The sequence below is a fragment of the Chaetodon auriga genome, chromosome 19 (genome assembly GCF_051107435.1).
Source record: "Chaetodon auriga isolate fChaAug3 chromosome 19, fChaAug3.hap1, whole genome shotgun sequence".
Lineage (NCBI taxonomy): Eukaryota > Metazoa > Chordata > Actinopteri > Chaetodontiformes > Chaetodontidae > Chaetodon > Chaetodon auriga.
This window is the reverse complement of record NC_135092.1, coordinates 2,240,320-2,266,616: the sequence shown is the minus strand read 5'-3', so window position 1 is coordinate 2,266,616 and position 26,297 is coordinate 2,240,320. Positions and strand designations below refer to the sequence as shown.

Sequence of the window (26,297 nt, the reverse complement as noted above, 5' to 3'; positions counted from 1 at the left end):
GACTTTTACTTGAGTAGGTTTCTTAAATGGTAATTTTCACTTTTACCTGACTGTAGGTTTTCAGTATTGTACTAACCACTGGTTAGTATAACTGATAGAGTTGATGGTCAAAGCTACAAAAATGAAAAGTTGTAATAAACCATACTTATGCTCTTTAATATGCTAATGTTAAGCAGTTAATGTCCACCATGTTCACCATTTCAGTTTGAGTTAAGCAGACTCACATTTGCTGACATGATACTGACTGTAGCACTAAGGCAAAATGCAGCTGAGGCTGATGGGAGAGCCATTAGTTTTGTAGGTATTTGGTTATGAACCAAAGTGAATTTAACATTTACATATGGAATGTTCATGTTGATTTGAAATGAAAGATACCAAATTATTGATACGCATGAATTATCTACTGCATGCAAGTTTCATCTTAGTTGAGCTTTTTATTGTTCTGAAATAAAGTGAAAAACCTAATGCTGTAAATGCTGAGAAATTCATCTCAAATCTGATGGTATAAATTGGAAAATTATTGGTAATGATGTAAAGTTGTACTGTAAATCATTGTATCATAGCTAGTATTCAACTAATGATAATAATGGCTAGACTGAACAAATAAAGGTCAGTTGCTGATGAAGGCCATGAAAAAAAAAACATTGAGATGGGTGTAATTACCTGTTGCCTACTATAACAGCCCATGTGGTAGATTCTGCATAATGTACATTTCCACAGCACGAATTCCATATCACAACAGAACCATGCTATCCTAACCACTCTGGGACGACTGTGGCTCAGGAGGCAGAGAGGTCGTCCAATTATCAAAGGGTCAGTGGTTTGATCTCTGGCCTTGGCAGTCTACACGTCAGCAAGATACTGTACCCCAAATTGCTCCCAATGCTGTGCCATTGGTGTGCGAGTGTGCATTAATGGATAATGCTTGTAATGCGCTGGTGGTCTACCCACCGTACGAAAGCATATGTGAATGGGTGAATGCAGACTTGTGCTGTAAAAGCACTTTGAGTGATCATCATGCTGGAAAAGTGCTATATAAATACACTCCATTTACTGTGCACTCTGAGTCTCTCTTTGTTTGTTTGGGGAATAAGGCAAAGTGCATTGTGTGCTGTGAAAATGGACATAATACTGAATTTACCAGGACATAATGCAAAGATGTGCTGAGTTTATATTAACTGGGGAAAGGGGAAATTAGAAATAAGGGCCTGTCTCTAATTAAGGCACCTCATTGAGATAAATAAAAACCCCACCACTACTTGAGAACTTATGGTGTACAATGTATGGTGTTCGTAGTTAATGGGCTAAAACAGAAGAAAAAACATGGTATGATCCTTTATTACTGCAATGTAGCCTGAGATATCAGTTTTATACAAAATCCAAGCAACATCTGTCTATGGTAGGAATGCTACCACTAGAGGGCGACTATCACTTCCCCAACACACTGGTTAACAATCGAGACACTAACATGTTGAATATTTCATAGAGAATCACACACAGTCTAAGTATCAATATAGATATTTTCTTGTTCAGCTGTCTCTCAAAGTCTGGAAGGAAACATTCAGCTGAAGCAGCAGATATCATGACTCAGGAGATCCATACATTTTTCTTTAAACCACACACAATGTGTGGTCAGTGTAATTTTGGAAATATATTTAATCTCCTGCAGGAATCAGATTGCTGTCAGTGTCCCCACCTTATTCAATACCCACTGTAACTAGCTGGCTGGGTAAAGGTAAGAGATGATTCCACTGGAATCACACAAATGGGATAATTTCATGACAGTCTTCCATTTCCCCCATCAGCCATGCCAATTCTTATGAGAAATATTGCCATAGTTAATAACAGACAACAGTCTATTGTATACATAAATTCCAACCATCCTCAGCATCCTCAACCCTCCAACAGACCACTGGATCAGTAGCACTAATGATGAGTGACAGTCCATCAAAAAGAGGGCGGTCAACCATTGGCAGGATTTACAGATAGAGGAGCAGGGTGAAGAACAGACAGAGGAGAAAGGTGGAGGAGAAGGCACACATTTGGTTTTCCATCTTCTTCCTCAGCAGACCTGTAAACAATGGAGAGAAGAGGTTGTAAATGTTACTAAGATATTTGTATTTTTTGGCTAAATGGAAGTTACCACTATATTGATGTATGATTCCAGTGAATAATTTCAGTGGGAAACCTGCTGTCTTCACAGTTTTTACAGAGAAAAAAAACAGTGAAATTGTGCTTAAAATATGGATGTTGCTGCAAAGAAACCACAAATTGTCAAATGTGAATGCTTCTCACACTTCTTCAACCCGGCAGTAAAGAAGATCTATACAATCACCACAGTGCCAGTGTGGGTACCCAAGCTCAGTATCACCCATTCAGTGTCTGACCAAATGTGAAATATGGTCACAATCTCCCCTTCTGTTCCTGAGTTATGGTATTGAATAAGGGCCAGAAAAGTGTTTTTGTACATTATGTCAGAGTGAGGTTGACCTTTGGAATATAAATGTTCATCACTTAATTTTATCATATGTGACATTTGTATGAAATGTTGTCCTAAGTGTATGAATTCGTGTATGAGTGTATGAACGTTGACAACAAAAATGTAATCAGTTCATCCTTTAGACATTTGTGGGAAATTTTGTAGTATGAATTCTTGAGTTATGGTCAAAAATATGTTTTGTGAGGTGACAGTGACCTTAGCCTTTGTATCTATGTATGAATAGATGGACAACCAAGCTGTTGTCAGGGGGAGGCACAAAAGCAGAGGGGAAAACAAGAAGTTTAAAAATAAAGTTTTTACACTTTTACATGCTGAGATAGAAAAGTTTGTGAATTGATATGAAAAACAGCAAAGTGTGGTGGAAAATAAAATTTGATGTACATGAAGCATCTGACTAAAACTGAATGCTGAAGAGATAAAAAAAAAAAAAAAAAAAAGCAGCAGATGAAAACATCAGATTTGTGTGAAGTGATGAAGAGTCTTCACATCTTCTTTGGTCTATTGCTCCTGACCTCGTTCTTTTCTGCACCAACTCATTATATACGTCTGCTTTGGAAACTGCCTGCTTTCCAAACATTCTTAAGGCAGCAAAAGTGAACCCTCTTTAAAATAAACCCACAATCACACAAAGAATTACAGACCTGTCTCTCTTCTGAAGGTTCCTTCCAAAGCACTTGAGCATGCTGTCTTTACCCAACTCTCTTCATATCTCCGCCAGAACAACCTGGACTCAAGGCAGGTCCCTCAGTGGAAACTGCCCTCCTTGCTATAATAGAGGAACTTAAGACTGCTACAGCTGCCTCCCTTTCCTCTGTCATTGTCCTGCTGGACCTTTCGGCAGCCTTTGGCACAGTGAACCAACGGATCCTCCCTCCACCCTCCAAGAACTGGGAATCTCAGGCTCTGCATTCTTCCTATTCACATCCTACCTCAAGGACTGCAATTACAGGTTAACTTGAAGACAATTTATGTCTGAACCTTGCTAATTTGGACCCTTCCTCTTTTCTCTGTACAGCAAATCACTGGGCTCTGTTATTCACTCACATTGCTTTTCCTATGACAGTTATGCAGATGACACACAACTAATTCGGTCTTTTCTGCAGTCTGAAACCCAGATGGCAGGATGAATCTCTGTGTGCCTGGCTCTCTTGGTTCTCCATTGAGAGAAGCTTGGACAGCCAGGAACCTGGTTGTGACACTGGATAACCAGCTGTCCTTCGCTGCCAGCGTCACTGTGGCAACCCACACCAGCAGCTTCATGTTCCACAGCATCAGGAGGTTATATCTGTTCCTCACTAAGACGGTGACACAGGTTTTGGTCCATGTTCTTATTATTTCAAGTTTCGACTACTGCAGCTTCCTTCTGGCTGGTCTGCCTACATGTGCCATCTGACTAGTCTGGCTGGTCTTCAACCTACCGAAGTTCCCACACTTCACCGCTCCTCAATAACTGAATCTGATTCAAATGGTACTTGCCTACCATTCTGTGAATGTCTCAGGCCTATCCTAAATCCAAGACATGGTTAAACCATACAGTACACCCCACCTTCCAATAAGTCTCTATGAGGGCACCTCAGGTGCTGCTCAACAAAATCCCAATTGTTTGCTTTCCTGGCTCAGGACAGCAGAAACCCACTTCTTGCATTGTAGTCTGAAAACTCACCTATTTAGACTGTATCTTGGCCCATGAGAATAAATACATTTAAATAAAATAAATAATAAAACAAATATAATTTGATGAATTTTAAGTATTTGCATTATTCTTGCAATTTTTGGGTTGTGTCTCCATGGTTGAATGCACTTACTGTCAGCCAGTTTTGACTGCAGCATTAGCTAAAAAATGCAATGTAATTAATGTAATGTAATTAACATATGAAACAAACAGAAATGACATATTTCTATCATAATCTCAGTGTGCCCTATTCATAAGATTCACATAATAGTAGTAAATAGAAATGTGGATTAATTCACATTTTGTTTTGCAGATTTGCAGGAAATTTGCAGGCAGTGCTTTGTGGCACTTCCACATCCTGTGTGTCCCTGGCATAAGCCCAATTTTTAAGTTTGAACAAATGAGGACTATCATGTAATGTGTTCAGATTAATTCATGCACAACCGTAATCTAACCCTCAACTAATAATATGTTGTAGAATTAATATTTCGTTCATTTGTGGTACCTCATCTGCCTAATTTGAGAAACAAGCTAAGAGGTGATTTCAGATTTGTTTCTGCGGTAATGTTACGGTGAGGCAGTTGTATTTTTAAACAAGCAATCTGGCTTACCTATATCCACCATTTTTCAGGTGTCAAAATGCCTCCAAACACGACCTCTTAGGTGGTGTAGTGTCATGATTATCTGTCCACAAGCCTCTGTCCTTATTGCACCTTTGTTTCCAACACCTAAGATCTATGCTTTGACAGATGCTAGGGCTGACACTCACTTGAAAGATATAGAGAAATAAGGAGATTCTTTATTGTTATATACAATCACAGTGCAATGCAGTGAAAATTCTTTGCATCACTGAGGAGCAGTGGGAAGCCACTGTGCGGTACCCTGGGACCAACTCTAGCTCTAAGCCAGTGTCTTGAGTAAAGGCACTGACAGGAGAACTGACCTAAGATACATGTTTTGATTGTAGGGGAAACTGGAGACCCTGAAGGAAACTGATGCAAGCACAATGAGAACATGCAAACTCCACACTGAGAGGTGACAGTGCTCATCACTGGGCCACCTAGCGCTGTACAAACTCTTATGACCTGTCAGACCTTGAGTGCTGAACAACATTTAAGTTAAAATACAACAATCTTTTTTTCTTTGATTAATATTTTATGGATCAATTTGAGTGTCTAATGTTGTCTAATGTTCATTATCTGTGATTGAAGCATTCAATAAGCAACGAGCACCATCTTCAGTTTTTTTTTTTCCCCTCATGTCCTTCTTAACTTCCTCCAAGTAGCCAAATTTGCTGTAGTGCCACACTATGCCCTGTAGCACTATGATCAGTATCACATGGCCTCTCACCTTCTGGTCAGACATCATGCTGCTGGCCTGCAGTGGAGTTGGATGTCCACTGAGGAGACCTGCTCCTGGCCGGTCATGTTCACAGAAGATGGTCCCATTGATGTAGTGAAAACGGTCACCAGGGACCAGGCGGTTCCTGCAGGTCGCACAGGTAAAGCACTAGGGAAAAAAAGAGAGTAACAAAGGCAACTATAATTATTATGAAGTTAATATCAAGATGAGCTCACTGATAACAGCATGATGATGTGGTAATGTGAGTCCTGTAGCAATTACATAATCACACTCACCTTAAGGTGGTAAACGTTGCCTTGTGCTCGCATCACCATCTCACTAGCAGGTATAGACTGTCCACATGCACTGCAGGCTCCACTGTGTCCAAACAGCCTGTAAATGAAGCCATGGGGCAAGTTTGTTATCAACATAGCATAGACTCACAACTCCAAATGTACAACTTTGAAGTCTAATGTTTTGACAGGTACTGATCATTTCAAGACCATCTGACCCATTTTGAGTGAGGATGTCACCACTATCACCCTCATCAAAACCCAAACTCCAATGGAAACAATGTCCTCAGCCATGTTTTTGTGAAACTTCGACTGGAACATGCTGAGTATATGGATAGACAGCAGAGTAGTGGAATGTGTGGCAGAAGGGAACACTTTAAACCATTGAGATCTATTGTGACTGACAGGGATTCAAACAGATCTGCTGTTCTTTCTAAGGGAGCAAATTACAAAATTTATACAGCCATCTGTCGAGCCTAGAGAGTAAGCAGTTGATCAAAAGATAGAATTTAGGTGGTGTTAAATCGCTAAGTTAGATTTGGAAAACTATTTCTGGAACCAGACACTTGGTTGTTACTTTATAAAATGACTCTATTCAAACAACTAACCAAACTGCATTTTCTCCAGAACTCTGTGATCTTGATGAGATAGAAGTTTGGCTACCTGAGATTAACTGAGCTGACTTTCCCACAGTAGCATCTGGTCTTCTTGGTAAACCAGGGTTAAGATGTGTCAATACTTGCCACATGGTAAGTTAGAAAAAAACACTACCCCTAATTGGCTAAAGAACATAATAAAAAGGCCATGTAAGGGTTTAATATCCAATGATATTAAGAAAAAATAAGATAATCCTTTATCAACCCTGAAGAGGGGAAATGTACAGTGTTACAGCAGCAAAGGGACAGACACAATAGCAAGAAGTATCAGAAAAAAGTCAGAAATGATAAATAAGTAAACAATATAATAAGTAAAGAAGAGTAAACACACAGTCCAGATCAGACTTGGATCCAAGAAAGACCGTGAAACAGATGTGACATTAGTGCAGGCGTTATGCTAACGTTACAGGTCCATAAGGAAGTCTGACAAGTACGTAGTCTGAGAGATAGATGAAGATAGCAGCTTTAAGATTTGTTACTGTGATTGTTGCTGTTAGGTTAACCCAAGCAGCAACCTCTGGGGCTGAAAAATGAAGCACAAGCTGCAGTTCCTCAAATGGTGACTTCGGGTTGGCTCCAAAAGTGAGTAAATCCCCATGGACCTCTTCTTTAAAATGCTCAACTTGACAGCAGAAACAAATACACTTACAGCTTTGTACAAAAAACGGTTGAGACCTCTGTCGCTAATTTCTCCATCCATGACAACTGTACAGAGTGCAAATTTTTATGTAACTCATTTGTTTAGATTATACTGAGACCAGATGTAAGATGTCAAGGTCAGGTGATTTCTTCAGCAGGACTGCTCACCACGTTTTCTCATGACCTGAGAGCGACAGTTGGTGGAGATAATGCAGCTCTACTGCATCTGTTGCTCTCATATGGAACCTTGAATGCTCCATTTTGAAAGAAAGTTAGTTTTACTGTGTTGAGTCATTTGTTTTTAAACTCAAGTCTTGTCTCATGCGAAGTAGTTGTTTTTGTATGCAAGTTCCATATAAAAGAAAATACTGAAATGTGCTGAAGCACAGTTCAGTATGGTTATTTTAAACCTCTTAATTCATTTACAGAACAATTAGTATACCATGATATACAGTGTTACCGTGATAGAAAAATTACATATACTGCAATAGAAGATTTTGGTCAGCTGTTATTCAAGTGTGCAACACTGAAATGGCCACAGCCCCTGTTGAGCCTCATCGTTCTGCGATAACAGTTAAATCTCATCAGACATATCTGCCAAAATGGAAATGTCCAGCGATTAATAATACCAGTCCCTGACCACAGAACAAGTAAATTCAGCTATAATGTGTCATAGTATTTCCATCACTATTGGACAAATTTAGAAATAGGCTAAGGAATTCACTGCCATGTTGAAAATACAATAGCTGGTCTACAGGCAAATGGAGCAGACAAGAAGGCTTCAATCTTGCCTTTAATCATCTTGACAGTGGAAAAGGAATGCTCACACAGGCAGTGAAGGCATCAAAGGGAAAATTTCTTTGCACAAATATTAGGCATAACCTTCAGTGCCTTTTGATGTACTGTAAGAACCTGACATATGGTCAGCTTTTGCTTCCTGGCCCACTCCATCTATGTGCCATTTCTATGGCACAAGGCACATACACAGCTGGCAATGTTGTGAAAGCTCGATGTCTACCTGTGCATCAGCCTTTCTAACTTGCATCTTGTAGATGGAGGAGAGGAGATCCCTTTTTTGATATGCATATTTACTGCTGCCAAACGTGAAGACGTTCCCTCAAACTGTTGCCGATAAATCATGTTCACAAGAATGGGACACAGGTCGCAGTGACTTTGAACTTTGACCACCAAAATCTAATCAGTTCATCCTTGAGTCCATGTGAAAGTTTGTGCTAAACTCCTAAAGAAATTCGTTCAAGGTGTTCCTGAGAATGGGATGTATGGATGGATGGATGGACTGTCGTCAGCGCAGGGACACAAACAGTCTAGAAAGATTTATTTGGATATTTACTGCCTGACTATTTATTTCAGGAAATATCTCCTTGCCATTTTTATTAATGTATTCATTTATTTAATATTAACTTAGATAGCATTCCATATTCCAGAGTTCTGTCTAATTGAATTATGCACAGCTATGCAGTGTTTTGGCATGTGATGAGCCTTTAAACTCATGGATCCAATACTCAAACCAGCTTTTCTGGATATGTCAACCTGTACGGCATGCCAACATCAACACAGACCTTTGTGTTGTTTTAACACAGTGCTGGATTTGATCCAGATCTTCAACATCTTACTGTCTGCTCACGTACAGGCTATTGACTTGTGTTATCACACTAATGCAGGTAACATAAAGACATTCACTTTTCAGGTGTACTGGTACCCGGCACAAGCTTCTCACTGGGTGGGCGGTATGCCAGTTGGTGGAGTCTTCAACTCTAGAGTGCCCTAATCATTTTATTTTGGACTGCTCTGAGGGGCAATACAAAGATTCACTTCAAAACTGAAGCTAAAGGATGGATCAATACCGACTTGAAACTTAGAACCTACAAGTTGCCTGCAAGTTTGCCTGTTGAATTTAGTGTTATTAAGAGACAGTCAAGAGGACTGTGTGAACATCAAGCCTCATTTGAAGCTAATTAAATAACCAGAGTAATAGGTTGGATGTGGGAAACAGTTTTTTCATGTTGCCTTTTGTGTTCTCTCGCATAGCCAGACTGAATGTCATCTCCACACTTCATACTGCAACACAAGCTCAGCTGCTTTTATTGTCACAGTAAAGTGTGAGGCCTCAGTATGTGTGTTTGTTGCTACTGTATGTGAATGTACTTGATAGACATGCCCCGCAGTACAATGATTACTGTTCGTGTACTTTGTTTTTCTGCCAAATAAATGCTGTTGAGAAGCCTACCCCTACCTAACTCTAAGAATGAGTCACATTACTCTTACTAATTAACCTATATTATGGGGCAGGTTACTCGTTCCAAAACACATGTAGGCCTATACATCATTCTATTTGGAGCAAATAAACACATCTGTTTTTTAGATATCTTTCTTAATAGAGTGACAACAGGTGCAACCATGTTTTGACTGGAGTATCCTTTTTATTTCTGTAACGCTGTTATACAATGTTGTCAACATAAAAAACATCCCTAAAAAATAGACATATAAATTTTAGGTCACTCCTACTGTCTTGCTGGGTTAAATGCAGAGCAGCTACTTTGTTTTACTGAGTGTTGTGAAAGCCCATGTCATAGTCCATGTCTGTGGGATTTGTCTGTTACCTTCACTGCTATATGCTATGGTTCATGTGTTGCCATAGAAATCTCAGCCATGTGAATTTGTGGCACTTTGAGGTTGTGGGCATTATTTACAGGCCTTCAGATTTCATTTGCATCTAACAGAAACACCCCACCATTCTGGCATCTGAACTTTAGTCAGAAAAGTCAAAATAAAAATTAAGAAAAAACTAGTGATGTTTAACTCTTATAAAATTTGGTGCATTTTCTGATACACGGCACAACAATTCTGAATCAAAATCCTGGAGCTTTTAGCAACATTACCAAACAAAAGCACATTTAACAAACGTTGATACACATAAAACCCTCTCCGAAGAAGTCAGCTCTGTGCACTTCGAATGTGGCAGCACACAGCAACAGTCAGTCCTCCTCCATCAGAGGCTGCAGGCATGTCAGCACCTGAACTGCAGAAGTTTTAATAGGAAGCCTCTGTCATCATTACAGCCTCTTGTGAAACTGATGCCCTGTGACATTTACTTGACTAGTTTGGGAGCTCTCTCTCCCCTCTTTCAATGACTGCACAGAGTAATGAATTTTTTATCTTAATCCAAACAGTGATTTAATGAGTACGCATGAGAGGATTCCTGTTCTCCTTAATTAACCCCCCCCCACCACCACCACACACACCTCTCCAGGCTCAGTTACAGCTCATCCTGCTTTACTGGCATGAAGAGGGAGAATCTGAGGACCTGACCTGAACCAGTCTTAGGTCAGCAACTAACTTAAACAGAATACACACGTGTAATGGGTTTTCATCATGTCATATATTGCTACATTGTTGTCCAGGAAGCTGCCGTTTTGGCTACTGAGGTGTTCTCAGAATTAGAGGTCCAACTGACTTCCACCGTAAGCCATTTTATATTAATTTACAAGCGTTTTATTTGCATCGCTGCCAAAAAAACTCAATAAATGCCAAGTGGCAGCTCAACAGTAGCAAGTCCAAGCCTGACACAACTAACACACAAGCAGAAAGAACTGCCATAACAAACAAATACATCTCATTGAAAATACACAGGTCAACTAAAACAACAATTCACACTACCCTTCTATGATAATTGAGCAGGTGTTCTAGCTGGTTTGGGGCTGGATAAGGAACACCTGTACGGCCTCTATGTGGGCCTAAAGCAAGTTGGAAGCAGTGGATTAGTAAAACCTTCATTTCAGTTTTTTGTTTTACAACCATACTTAAAACATGTTTGCAGCTCATTTTTAATTTGTGTGGATTTATACTTTGTGGCTGTAATTTACTCTATTTTTCCATAACAGTGTCTACAATGATGTGATGGCATCAAATCTTTATGTTCTTATGGCTAAAAAAATATATAATAATATATAAACTATTGATCCTAAAATACTGAATTTTTTTAAAATTACACCATTATGGTTGTCTTGGATTACCAAAGTGTACACTGAAACATATCCATCGTTGAACTATAAACAAACTGCCAACAGTTAAAAAGATTTTAGAAAGTGCACATTACTTAATGGCCATGAACTGGGGCACAGATATACTGGGCCTGTGATGGCCACTAGCATCGCACACCCCTCTGAACATTACCTCTGCCCTACTACTCACAAAAGTATGGGCATCATTCATAAAAAAAAAATTTGCTTTTTTAATTGATACAGAAGGCATGTAACGGGTCGGTTTAGGACCCAATTGCAATACTACCAGAACACAGAAGTCACAACGAACAAGACACGACAAGATCAATGTTCTGTTTGGAACCATTGAGAGTCTTGAGAAATGTTTGGCAAACCAAACAGTCAACAGTCACAGACAGGCAGAGATCCAGGAAGTGCAGGGCAACACGCAGACCAGGCAAAGTCAAAGGCAGGCAGGTCCAGTAACAAGAGAGCAATACAATAATGAATGCTGGAGCGTTTCACATGATGCAACGAACAATCTGGCACTGAGCAAATGTGGGAGAGCAACTTAAATACTGGACTAATTGAGAATGAATCTTAGGTGTGTGATGAGGTGAGTGGACAGGTAGGCGTGGCTGAGAGTGCAAAAGTACTGGCTGAGCAGGTGAACAGATGAGAAACAAAGGCCGCAGGCTGAAGCTGAATGTACTCTCAAGAGTCATTACAGCTTCAAACATGGTAAACTGGATGAGCCGCAAGGACAAATGCACTTGGATAACGTTAATGCTCTTCAGTGGAGTCTGGGTGCCCAACAAGGAGCTTTTACAAGACCAGATTCTCACAGAATGTTATGCAGGCAAGTTTTGTGATGAGTGAGCTAATAACTAAGAAGCTGAAACCTCATTCAGAAGGAGAATTTGTGTAGGAGTTCCTTGTTGTAGCTGTGCTAACACTGGATAAAGTAAAACTCTTCCAAAGTGTCTGTTTGTCTGGAATAATTCACTGAGATGAAGCAAAACCTGTTGTGGAAACTCAGTGACAGAAAGTGTCTGTGTCTTCATGGTGGACATTACCAGGTACCTCTCAGAGCTGAGCCTTAAGCTCCAGTCAGCTTCTCATCTCTCTGCTTTCAAATGTCAAATCATTTCAAGTGAAATTAAAGCTGTGTGCAATTCTTACTTTATGCCATAATTCCCCTAACAGGGAGAAATTAACATCTAAAACTAAGGGGAAGTTTCACAGAGACCACTTTATCCAACACAGAGGAGCAGCAAATGATTAAATGATCGAACTTAAGTGACCACGCTTCCATCCTTTAAAACAATATTGCTGTCAAACACCATAGAGAAACTGACAGCTGCAGCCTTGTTTATGAAACAAACGCACCTCATATGGCAGAAAGGCTGAGACTCCAATGTAAAGCAAGTGTCAAAAATACACATCGTTATGGCCAACAAATTCAATGTCTAAGTCCAGAGTGTGCGCATCCATGTATGTAGAGCCAGTTACATGTTGCTTAAAATCAAAGGATTGAGATTGAGAAATACAGGGCAATATTACATGTAAAGTCACTGATATGAAGATTACAATTTCCAACCTTTAGGAACTTTCTAATAAATGACAAAACATTCTGTGAAATCTGATAAAAAGGAGACGATTGGGCCCAGTCATTGCTAAATTAAAAGGAAATAGATAGGAGTTAGGTAGAAATTGTTGGCTCTTCCGCTACCATCAGTATGTTTCACCATGATGAAATGATAAAATCAGTATATTGGAACACCTCTAGTGTGTACTTGCAGAAGGACAACCGAAGAGCTGACAGAAAAAAACAGGAAAAATAATTCTGATTTATGTATGCAAAGACAAAGTCAACAACAGATGAAGTGCATCACTGAATATTATGTTCATATGAATTCTCAAGAAACATTCAAATGAGTTAAATACCATCACAAAGTGTCCGTAACAAAACTGAGCTGGCCGATTCAGAGCCGGAGTTTTGTCATGTCAGATGGCTTTTCTGATTAGATGAGTTTGAAGCTCAACCTCAGGCTGGTCACAAATACAACAGGAACCTACATCTACAACCTGCATTACGACTTGTAATGTGGAGGAACGCCGCAGTAACACCACATGATTAATAATCAGGAGCATTTTGATATGCATCTGAATAAACATCTGTATTGCTAATCATTTAACTTGTGGACTAAATGTGGAATTTCTACAAACACAGAGCTCTCATGGCTACGCAGTGTATCTTGTTGCAGAGGGTGGTGTAATCTGAGTGTACAGTATGAGCTCTATTTCATGAGAGGTCCTGAAAAGCCACTGTATTATTACTGGCCTGATATACAAAGTCTGCTGTGTCTTAGCTCCTCCTCAGCAGGCCTCGAGCTGTGGCTTTCCACATCCATCCCTGTGTTTGCCCCAGAGACGTGGAAACCCACACAATCCCCATCTGTATTACACCAATCCGCCTCATAGACACTAAATGGCACACTGTCTACAAACACAAAACACAGGCACAAGCTGGCATGCTTGTGTTTACCATTACCATTTTTAACATGAGCTTCATTGTTTGCTTTCGTTTTGGAATCATTCTCAGTATGATGACTCTCGCCTTACGTCTTCTCTTTGAGCTGCTTTTGATTTTGATGAAATGTAAGTGTTCTGTGTGATGTACAGTTATCCATGCATGTATTTCAGACCTTTGGTACATCAGTTAGTATGACAATTCCATTACCATGATCAGTGACGTTTATCATGAATGCATTCATTGTCTCTCTTCAATATTTGAGAAAACAAATTCAAATCAGTGTTAAATTTAATTCAGAAAGTGAATTAATCGCTTGTATTTGATTAGGAAATTGACAGAAAATTAATCACCAAATAATTCGTTAATGATTCAGCTAAAATGACCTAACATTACCTTGCTCCATCTTCTCAATTGTGAGGATTTACTGCTTTTGTCTGTCAAATGTGACAGTAAACTGAATATCTCTGTGTTTTGGACTGTTGGCTGGAGAAAACAAGCAATTAGAAGATGTCAGCTTGGACGCCTGTGATGGACATGCTCCATCATTTTATAGAGCCCTGTCTACAAAGATCACAGGGGCTCACCTGATGTAGTCGTTCTTGCAGAGGATCATGCCTCCTTTACTGTAGCAGGTGCTGCTGTACTCCCCCAGCTGAGCGTGGCAGCAGGAGCACTTGAGGCATCGTGTGTGCCAGTACCGCTCCATGGAGAAGAGCAGGAAGCGGTCTGCGATTCGACCTCCACATCCGGCACACGACCTGCCCGCTGCCCCCCCACCGCCACCCATTACTGCCACTGTGGGTGCCTCCACCCTGCTGTTCACCATAGCAACCTGAAGACAGGACAAGAAGTAGAGGAGAAAGGATAAACAATTAAGGCAGGAAAGTGGAAAAGTAAAGACATTTAGTGGGAACACACAACACGAAGGGTCTTGTATCAAAACTAACAGTGGGAGGTGAAGGACAGTGAGAGTGGCGGGACTTTTTCTTATATCTGATACTCTCAGCAAACTCTACTATTCAACAGGACTGAGTCTTCAGCTGAGCTATGAGCAGGACCCACACTCTTCATCTTTCTGTGCGGCAAAATGATGTTTTCACATGACACGTAATGAATAAAGGCATAAAAACATGAATCTTAGACATAATAAAAAACATAAAACATAAAGGAGTTCAGCGTGAAGCAGCTGCTCTACAGGTACACTGGACTGTACTCCAACTGGACGATGGCCATAAATAACACATTTCTCATCGTTGTAGGTTACATGCATTGAAGAAACAGAGAGTAAAGCTGAGTATCATTATTAGATGACACATTAAATACTAAGGTCACCCACTTCATCAGCCTGGAGACTCTAAGTGGACTCAAAATATTCAGATTCAGGTATAGCCCTAATTAATTAATTAAGCCAACAATGAATTCAGACTTCATCTTATCCTGCATAAATCACTCCCATGCTGTACAGTTACTGTACTAAGAATGTAAAGAGAGGTATAAGAGACAGGAACACACTCCTGTACTCCCAAATGTGGCTCTTGGCACCAGATCCAATCAATTGGTTTTGGAAATTCCTGGTGAAAACTTGGGGCTATTTACTTGTGGGGTTATGGGAATGTGAAACCCCAACAGGAAAACACACACACACACACACACACACACACACACACACACACACACACATACACACACACACACACACACACACACACACACTTCCATCAGAGAGTGCTGTTTTACACCAAACAAACAAGTTGAAAATTCTGTCCAACTCAAACAAAACCACACACACACTCTCTATAAATAACTCCTATTTTAACTTGATAATCCTTCCCAAGAGGACGTTCTTTGAAGCTGTGCAGCATTTAGTCCTTCACCAAATGTTATGTCTGCTCTATGACAGGACGCAGAGGTCCACACTCCCTGGAAATGTAGCTGATTTGATTCAGCTGCACAGTTCATCTTCTCTTTCAAACGTCATGGAAACAAAATCCAAACATTGTAAAATGGTTTCAAAAGTACATGCTTATGAATACAGTTACTGTATCTGTTGGTGGACACAGTGTTACTCATATGCCATCAGGCAGTGTGCACTGTATTCCTGCTTTCTTCATTTTCCCACTTCAAACCTGAACTGATTTCATGCATAGCTGTGAATAATATTACTTTTGAATCACACAGAGCACAACCGTGGCAGTGTGTGCTGCTCAGCAATGAGTCAGCAACACTGCCTCTTCAGCCGCTTCCATGATTTATAATTAGCGCCAACAACAACATAAAATAATTGCAGGGCTGGATTTCATTTTCCAAATGAGCAACAGCAGCACAATTTGTCCTTGAGAGCATCTAATTTCAGCAAGGGCAAGTTTAGCTTTACGACTCGCCTTCTCACAAGATTATTTGAGATTGCAGCAGCTGGTCGTCTGTAGTAAAGCAGCCTGCCCTTAGTACCTTCATTTTGTTGGGCTGACACCTGGCTCTAATCAGCCACAGGAACATCGTGTAAAGAAACCCAAGGCAGCCTCACGCACCGCGACTAAACCTTCCCATTAGTGATAGCTTTTTTCATGAATGAGCTGATCTTTTGAATGGCTTGAAAAAGTGAGTCTAGCTATGCAATTAAATTAAACATTCAAATTAAACCACTTAAAACCTGATGTTCCCTTCATTGGCCTTAAATTTTAAATTAAGTAATTTTTTCAAATGACTTTTTAGAGGCTGAAATCACTTTAAGGTGTTCCTAATATTTTGCCCCTTTCCAACTTTTACAGTGCAGATATCAAGACAACAAAAACTAAAGGTCTTTTCCTGATTTTGATCATATACGGGGCATGTTTTCGTGGAACGTGAAACATCTGGTTATTCATATCACGTGTATCCAAGTCTCTGGTCCATCGCTGCCCATATGTTTCATATATCGTGTATAAATTTAGGGCACTTACCTCAGCAGTTAAAGATGAACCCAGTTTAGTTGATTTACTGGAGATTTTACTGCTAAACTTGAATTGCTGTCCAGCAGTGATGGAAGACAGGAGTGACTGAAATGTACCCTGTGCTCTGCTATGTCAGACTTTCACTTTTATTTCAGTTTATTGATTAAAATCCATTAAAAAATTAAATCAAAAATTAAAAAAAAATCCATTCATCATCATATTTTTGTTTTCTTGGCTAACTACTTACGTATCACAGTATCCTGGTGTTTATCAGAGTTTTACAGCGAGCATATTTGGGTTTCTAAAACTGGGAAGAGGACTTGATTTGCCTGGAGGAAATGAGTTGATTCAGTAACAATTATTGAACTCAGTGTTCAAATAAACCTGTGCGATCATGACAGTAAGCTATAATTACTCTCAGCGTAGGAACTGATCTGTTAAAAAAAATCATTCATCCCATCCGCCATCAACATCATCAACAACGCACTATAAAATCCTTTTTTTTAATTCTGTATTGTATGTACTGCACTGTATTTATTTATTGTGTTGCTGTTTTTATGTTGAACTGTGTTTTTACTTTGTGTTATTTTATGCACACATGTGAGCACGTCAAAGACAAACTAGTTTTGTAGGGGACGACAATGTTTTTCTGTATCTGCATCTGTTTTTCAGAGTGCTGCTCAAACAGAAAAATGTTGTCTTAACAAGGTATTTCATCATTTTATATGATGATATGAAAGAACACAAAAGAAGAACACTGGCATCACAACAGTACTCATTATCAGCACATTCCCTGAGCTGATCAAATCAGGAGAGAAACCGTTAAATCAGTACAACCCTGATGGACTGAAAGGTAAGAGAACTTAGCTTTATGTGTCAGTGACGGACAGCTGGACTCCCACTTATTCTGTCTTTTGCCAGATGCTGTAACAAGTCCACCTAAACTGCACTGGTTCTGCATGTGTGAGGCCATGCAGGTTTGCAATGTGAAAAGGAAGGAACTGTGACACAAGGCCTTCCTGGGGATCAGAACTAAAGCCTTTAGGAGGGCAGCTCAGACATTAGTAACAGAAACTGGCCACAGCCAACACTTCACAGATGAAATGATCTCAATAGGAATGAAGAAGCAGACATAGAGGAGTTTCACCGTGCTTACCACAAATCTTCCATTCTACAACTGCCATTAATTTTGCTTCATCATACGAGTTCATGGCCGGTAAAATATGAATGACACTTCAGTATCTGTGCTAGAAAAATCACTCAGTTTACTTAAAGGAATAGTTCAGTATTTTTAGAAATGTGATCCTCTCATCTAACTCTCAGCAAGAAAGCGAATAAGTGTATTTCCAAAAATATCTAAGTCCTCCTTTAACTGATAGGCGCACTGTATCTATGAATAGTACACACAGTGTACAAACAGATGAGCAAAGTGGGCTGAGATGCTGGTGCAGGAAGCTCCTCTCTGAAATGTTACTGTGACAGTGTTCATGAACACACAACCAAAGAGACTGTCCCTAAATACATATTAACACTATAGGTTCATATCTTTACATCATTACATACATGATGTGAGAAATCACATCAGTCTGTATGTTAAGATGCACTTTATACTAGTATCAGAGCACTTTATTGTTGCAACTCAGTGACTGAATTGATCTGACTCAACTGATTCATATGGCTGAAGTCATCACAAAGCTCATCCTCTGACTTCACTCGGCCATCAGCAATGTGACAAATGAATTTTAAACAATCAGTGGGATTGGTCATTACATAAGATGAATAGAATACTTAACTACATTTAGGCTGAGAACACAGGATGTCTTATGTCACCCCGTGCCTCAACAGACTTGCTGTTTTTCCCATTTATTTCATGTCTTCAGTGCCAGATTCCTTTGGGCAGCACAACACCAGCCGTGAAATCAATTAGCGGGCTGAGTCTGCACAATACAACAGCTCCAACCCCTGTGAAATAGACTGAGAGCAATTTCTAGACGGATCAAACAGCTCATGCACCAACGTGATGGCTTCTTCTACCTTGCAGATTGTCTCTCCTTTCCTCATTCCCTTGGATTTATCACTAGCATCTATGTTTGGATACGAACACTTCCTCTGGATGTTGCAGCTGGTTGCTGGTAGAAGCCGTCTGGCTGTGCCATGCTTAGACATATAATGAGATGTTAAAGGAAGATGCAGCAGTCAAGGTTCAACCAAAGAGGATAAGAAGCCTTGGTTAATGAATCCTTAAATCCTTCAAAAGTAACAGTGAAACCTCAAACATTTCCTTAATCTTGGTACACGTTAAATATTCTTGGCCACATGTGGAACTAAAGGCAGAGCAGCAGCCAATGCAATCATCACGCTAACACCTGTGTTAATTCAAGATGTTTTGATCTGCCAAATAGCTCTCTGATACAATTCTTACCTAATTAAAATGCAAATCCTGCATTTACGTTGTCTCTTTAACTGCACAAGATGGAAGATATGCTTAAATCAGTCTTCATATACTTGCATGTTAAGCCCTTTGTTCATCATTACTTATGTCTACATGTACAGCAGTGTTCCCTCTGTGCTGTAATCGAGCAGCTGTTTGATGCTGATGATTGTACTAATGCTCCAGTGTGGAACAAGGGTAATTCATCCTCTGTGCAAACATAAAAACAAAACCTCCATATATGAACTGTGCTTAAAAAGAGAAACATACTCATTCTCTGTGAGCGACCTTTAACGCAGCCTCTGTGAGTAACACTTCACTGATTTGACTTGTGATTTTAATCCTGATAATCATCTGTTTCATTGGTAAAAGGACGGAACGAGCTTCACCACTTTGTGAACACATGATTGGATTAATGACTACATCGACTCAGAAGCACTTCTAAGGTAAGTGCCCAGTTTGCAAATGACAGCATTCAGAGTATTTCCACATATCCATCTACTCCACGGTCAAATACAGCTCTCTCCTTTTCTCTCTCCTTCTGATACATAATGCACATAGAATTAACTTCAAAGCAACTTTAAAATGCTACTTACACATTAAGACATCAGCAATAATAAATCAGTAATAACGTATAAAATAACAAAACATTATGAAAGAGGCATTGATCTGAGATTCTGCTGATAATACTGACTGCTGTCTTTGTTTACTTTCTTTCATGAGACAAAATGTTTGTCTCATGACCCTCTCTCAAACTCTCTTTTTTCATTCTTCACTCAGGTACTTCTGTCGCTTCTTGTCTGAACAAACAAGTTCAACACTATGAAGGCCTTGTGCTGTTCAGCCCACCTTTGAGAGCGTTCATTCAGGACACTTTTGCTCTTACGCAAATGTGGTCAAAGTCAACTTCTACTCTGCTGCACTAAAATATCAGTTTTTGATAGTCTAGGATCAAGTCTAGGATTTAAGCAACAAATACTGATGTCAAAGAAAAATCTGGATAAATGAATAAGACCCATTTTGTTCAGTTAGGATGGAATAAATAGTTATGTGACTTCTTGCACAGAGTGGTGATGAAAACTGCCTGATTTGACCATAGCTTTAAGTCTCTCACACGTATCCAGCAGTTGGACATTTTCTAATCCCCATTGTTCTGTCTTATATTATATATTGTATATATATTATATTTGTAACCTCCCCAAGCAAAACAAAGGCCAGTGAATAAGCAACTACTTGTGTTCTGGTAATAAGCTGACTGATGAAGCGGTCAATAAAAACAGAAGCTAATGAGGAGAAACAGTTCCACTGCAGTCTGGACACACTGATGAATTGCATGCAGGTTCAGGCTAACAGAGCCGATAATAGCTCATTTTCCTCAAAACGAACACATTCTCCCTCCCATACTGTAAGCTCTCACACTGGAGTATCTATTGTAATGTATTTGTGGACTCCATGACAACAGTAATAATCTTAATTGGTATAAAGAGGCAAAGGTTTAAAGGTATAATATGTTATCTCTTTCCATTAACAAGCCTTAGTCTGGAAAAAGGCTTATTGGATTAGAGGTTGTAGCATGCCACGGCATTGTGTAACTCCACTTCTCTCCACTTTTTGTGTGAGTGATCCTGTAGAATTGTTCTATTTAATAATTGATTGTGCTGAGTAAATAATTACGCTCTAGGCATGCAGGGGTTTGCACCCATTTTCCAGGATGATGACTGAATTTTCTATATGTATTTAGATTAGGACTGAAAAGAGGGAAGGTTAATTGATCAGTCAACAAAAAATGAATGTGCCACAATTTTGATTATAGATTTAAGTTATTTATCAAGTTAAATGGCAAAACATTCGCTGGTTACAGTCAAATGTGAGGATTTGCTAATCTTTATTATATGTGTGTAAACAAAATATCTTCTAGTTTTGGACTGCTGGTCAGAGTCAAGCGTTTTCATTAATTTTCACTTTTTTCTCACCATAACTGGTGTCTTCAGATGAACACAGAGGGTCAAAAGAAAGTATGTGTTAAAATGTGTTCAAAGTCCCCTCTGATCACTCCTACCAGTCATCAGACACTGCTCCACTATGTTTCCCTCATATTTAGGATGGAATTTACGCAAGACTTGGTGGCAATTTATGTGATTTACAGCCCATTAGATGGTGATGTAAACACGATGGAGAACTTTGGGAAAATACACCACTTTATTAGGCCAGTCATTGTAACCAAAAGTTATTACTCCTTTCCTTCATTTCTATGCACAACACAAACACACACTTAACGTTATTGTCATTCAGTAAACAACGAGCATATGCCGAACGAACCTGTGGTGTTAACAGAGGTGCAAAAATGCTCATTTTGAGTTCAGCAGCCTAATGACCTGAGGGAAAAGCTGTTACAGAACCTGGTGGTTCTGCACTGAGTGCTGCAGAACATCTTTCCAGAGGCCAGCAGGGAGAACAGACCATGGTGGGGGTGTGAGGACACACACACAGAGTAATGTTTCCATCACTTCTGGGGACATTACATAGACTTAGATTCATTTCCTGCAGACTTACCCTAACCTAAACATAACCTTAACACCAGTAGTTTTCACCCTAAAATTTAATGATTTACATTATGGAGACCTACACTTTTGTCCCCATAAGGAAGGCGAGTCCCCACAATTAACTGTGTAAACAGATTTATGTCCCCACAATGTAAGGAATACATGTCTACACACAAAGACAGACATACACACACACACACACACACCCAGTGGTCATCTGAGCTATAATTAATAAATAACCTCAGCTCAAACGAGTCTGAGGAAAGCTACTAAGTAAGCATGATGGAAGGCTCAGCGACGCCGCAGTCTCCAGTACTACAGAGAATAATGGTCGGACTGGGGCAGATTCAGTTTCCTTCTCTTGAGAAAGACACAGCGTTTCATTAAAACGGGTTTCTTTTTAATTAACACCAAGGGCAGGAGCTCCTGTTGCAGTGTTCTCGTGCAGAAGCCTGCTACAGTTGCAAACGATTTCTAAATATGTTCTTTCAGTGTTGTAGACTCAGGCATGCGAGCTGCACGAACAGGAAAAGTTCTTCACATCTTCAAAAGCAACAATGGAAATCTGCAGTAACATGTTTGATAAGATGAGCAGAGTCAGAACAAAAAGAAAGGAACAACTTATTTCACTATATTTTCATTTAAATTTCCTTCTCCTAGCCTGCTGTCACTACTAGTTCCTCTACTACTACTACTACTACCACCACTAATAATAAGGATAATAACAAGAATGCAGGAGTCCAAGCCCGAGGGGTCACACATACGATGCAGTGTCCCTGCCAGTAGCAGCCATACTGTGAGCCCTATAGGCTGTTTGGAGTCAAATTCAGACAGAGGGCCGGAAGTGAAAACTACAATGGATGAGATGAAGAAAAGTTTTCACTGGGCTAGTTTAGATGAAATTATGAGAGAAAAGTATAAACAGAAAATCAGAACATATGTTGGATGTGGCCCTTGTGTTGTGAAGAGGAGCGATTTCTCAACTGAACTGAAAATTTTGCTGCTACTGAGGCAGCAGATATAACCAACTACCTGCTCATTCATGTTCTAAATTGTGTACCATGCTTTAGCTTACTATCTGCTGGTTAACCAAAATATCATACAAAATATAAAATACATTGATTCCAGTAATACTGTATAATCGAGCTTTGATTGAGAGCCTGCAGTCCTTTGGTCCGGTGCAGTAGCAGGCTGCCCACATAATGGGAGAATACACTGTGCAAGGAGAGGGTTATCATTGTACTGACTTCCTAGGCAATGGGATGTTGGCAAATTATCTGCCCATTTGATGGAGGGGTGTGCTGTTGAATGCAGAGCATGTTTCCAATTAATTAAATACACATACTTTAAACAAAACACACCATAAGACCGAGTATTGTTGAGTTCATGTTTAGTGCCAGCAGCTGCCAATGATAACTGTGTTGTCCTGACAGCCTTGTGGTCTACACACATGCCCTTTAACATTAAAGTCACCTGTTAAAATCCAGCTTGGCACAGAGGCGAATGCATCTCCTGTTTCCACCCATCTGTTGTAAATACTTGTGGTTTAAAAGTTGCCATTCCATATCCTGTGCTGCTTAGCAAACTCCTGAACTGAAACTCCCAATGTCCTGTGACAAATATAAAGTTGATAGAATTTCTTTTTATTTTTGTTTGTCTCTGATAAAACTGTGCAGTCTGAGAAAACTGTCACCTTACTGTATGACTGAGACCTAGTTTTATGCTGAACTGTGCATCCTGACACTCCAATATTATTATGTGTGTTACAACTGTGTTTGTGTGGAATAATCATGTTTTTGGACTTTTATGTGTACATCCAGACCTTTAATGTTATGTAACAGGCCTTCAGAGAAAGTTCTGTTCTTGTTAATGGAGCCTTAATATATTTTCCCATTCCCTGTACATAAATGTCAATATCATTTTTTAAATATATGATCATGTCTTTTAAATCCTCAATGAAATTCCTTTTATAACACTGTTGCTTTGTCTTCTTACACTTTCTGACTTTCTGACTTAATGGGCTTGGACCCTGTTAATACCTGCCTGCAGGTCTAGTTATACTACAACTACTACTACTACTACTACTACTACTAATAATAATAATAATAATAATAATAATACTTTTCTGCCACAACAGCTCAAATTGCGGTGAGCTCTAAGCTAGAAACACTCTGACCAATAAGCGGAATGTCGTCCAGATGGTGGCGCTGTAATTAAGGCCCAAATGATGAATCTTGGAAAGGCCATGCCCCTCACACCGTAAATCAGATTGACTTGAAATTCGACGAAGAAATCCATCTCAGTGTGCTTTACAAAAAAAAGCCTCTTGGACCATAAAAGTCTGCCATAATGGATTTTCCACGTTTTTTTTTCTTCTCAAAGACAGTAAAATGAACAGAACTCGTAGGATTTCACGTTACAACACTATCGGTGTACCGCATCGTAGCATTACTACTGTTTGAATAAGAGCAATATAGCCTAAACAATTGACCTTAACTTTAAAGTTAAAACCAAGACCTGAAGAGGGGCGCTGCACTGCGGCGGCATTTCCCGACTTCCTAATGAGTTCGCTCAAAGTACAAATTGGCCGTAATATCATGTAAAACTATGGGCGTCAGTTTCCGCGGAGCAGCTAACGGCATGAAATGCAATTGTCCGACTTTCCAAACATATATAAGAAGTGGAAAAGAGTAGAAGAAGGCGATCAATGTGTTTGAGTGACATGTGTTCAGCTCACCTTACTGCTGCGGACTCGGACGTCGTTGATGAAGGCTTCTCTCGCCTTCACTTTACGCACAATAACGTGCCCGATGAAACTTCTCAGGGGCTTTAATCTCCACCCGCCGGTTCGTCTGTGTGCTCAAAACCTCAGTCGTGTTAGCAAACTCCTCTTTTCCCATTTACAAAGCTTTCTGGTTGTGGACGGACACTAATCGCTCACTGGCAGCCAATCACTTCTGTGAGCGGTCCCTGAACGTCTCTGGGCGTCCTTCCTGTACGCGCTGTGCTCCTGCGTCCGCAGAGCAGAGGCTTCCTCAGTCATTTAAACGCGCTTCTAACTCCGTCCTCCTCTGACGGAGGGGAGGTGTGGCTCCTGGCTCATGTCAGGACGGAGGGCTGCTGCTCTTCAAAGGGAACTGTTCAAATAAGATGTTCAAAATAAGTCTCCATCATCCTCCTGCAGCAACAGCAGTGATTTGTTTCCCTGCTGTTAGAGCTGCAAAGAACTCTAATCATTAAAGTCTACGTACTGCTCTGCACTGTGCACTGTGTGATTCATCATCATGCCATTACATCTCATGCAATATCTAGTGCAATATTACATTTTTTTCTTTGAAATTACATTCCTATCTCTTGTATCAAGTCTATGCATTTACATATAGTTCTTTTATCTACTGCTACGTATTTTTTAAACAATGTGCAATGGTGACAAACACTGTACTTGAACCATGTGCAATTCTCCATTCTCTGTACAATTGTTACATTTTTTCCATTAGCAATAATATTTTATATACTGCTCCATACTTTTTTTTTTTTAATCCAATATGCAATACTGAAAAACACTTTATTCTCTTGTATAGAATGTACATGCACAGAGTTTTGATTTTTATTTTTTATTTCTTTATTTATTTGTTTGTAATTTTCTATTTTGTATTTTATCCCTTTCAATGTCTTTTTATACCTCTGATACTACTGGTACTTCCTGTAACACCCAAATTTCCCCTATGGAGGATCAATAATATTGTTATCTTATCATCAGCGGTGGAAGCTGTGACAAAGAAAATGCACATAATAAACATTCAGAAATACAAATCACTTGTGGTGAAAGAAGTATTCAGGTGCTTTTAGCAACAGGAGCAATACAACAGTTCTATTTGAGAAAAAGTACATGAATAAGACCAGCAAAACTACAAAAAGTAAACATACACATTATGCAGAGTGGCCCCTTTCAGACTGTTACAATAAGATCAGAGAAGATGCTAAAAGATTATAGATTAGATATATACTTGTTATCTTATGTGCACAAAATAATCATTTGTGTACAAGGTGAACTTGTACAATAAGATAAGAAATAAGTTTTGTTGGGGAAGAAGTTACAGCTTTCTTTCTTGTACATGGTGACCTCACATAAGTCCCATACACATCCCCAACCTCAGAAAATCTAGTCAGCCTCATAACTGAAAACGCCTGTGTGGTTGCTTCACATTTTAGTTCATTATATGTTTTGTATATGAAATCAAAGGTAGTAATTACTAAATAAAAGTAGTGAATATATTTACATTTGAAATGAAGTGAATTAGGAGTATGAAGTAGCATAAAATGGAAATACTAAAGTATAGTACACATTCCCCATTTGTACTTAGGTGCAGTATATGAGTAAGTACTCCCCACCAACATATAGTAAATATAAAGCCACCATGACACTGCAACTCAAGGCCTTCCTTTGAACGGTCTTGAGTTCAACTTTAGTTCACTGCGAGTATAAAAGGGAACGCTTGTGTGATGCTATGATATCTAGATTAAAGTTCAAATTTACGACAAGCTGTCTGTTGATAAACCTCAGCCTTGGATACACTAGTGTTTTCAGGGTTGCAGTGCTGTGAGACTTTCTTAACCAAAGGATGCTCAGGGGAAAACTATTCTAACCACAATGTCTGTTTCATGTCAATGCCTTTATTTATTTATTTTGTAGTCCACTGCCTCTTGTGGTCTAACTAAGTCTGAACTACAGTCACACATCACACCTGCAGAGGT

At 39.6% G+C, this 26,297-nt stretch overlaps 1 protein-coding gene across 1 annotated transcript; it reads right to left on the bottom strand.

The window, feature by feature from the left end:
• On the bottom strand, positions 1-24,560 carry lmo4a (LIM domain only 4a). Its single transcript, XM_076758778.1, has 5 exons — positions 24,280-24,560; positions 14,223-14,470; positions 5,810-5,906; positions 5,523-5,681; positions 1-2,071 (listed from the first exon to the last, which is right to left on the bottom strand). The coding sequence occupies exons 2-5, from the start codon at positions 14,462-14,464 to the stop codon at positions 2,063-2,065; spliced, it is 507 nt and encodes a 168-aa protein (XP_076614893.1). The 5' UTR covers positions 14,465-14,470; positions 24,280-24,560; the 3' UTR covers positions 1-2,062.
• Positions 24,561-26,297: the final 1,737 nt, after the last annotated feature.

What these genes read in the sequence shown, in the direction of transcription:
- lmo4a (XM_076758778.1), bottom strand. Translation starts at nt 14,464, where the DNA reads ATGGTGAACAGCAGGGTGGAGGCACCCACAGTGGCAGTAATGGGTGGC. An exon ending in TGCAAGAACGACTACATCAG is followed by an intron (nt 5,907 to 14,222) that starts GTGAGCCCCTGT and finishes CTTCATTTACAG; the next exon opens with GCTGTTTGGACACAGTGGAG. An exon ending in GCAACGTTTACCACCTTAAG is followed by an intron (nt 5,682 to 5,809) that starts GTGAGTGTGATT and finishes TTTTTTCCCTAG; the next exon opens with TGCTTTACCTGTGCGACCTG.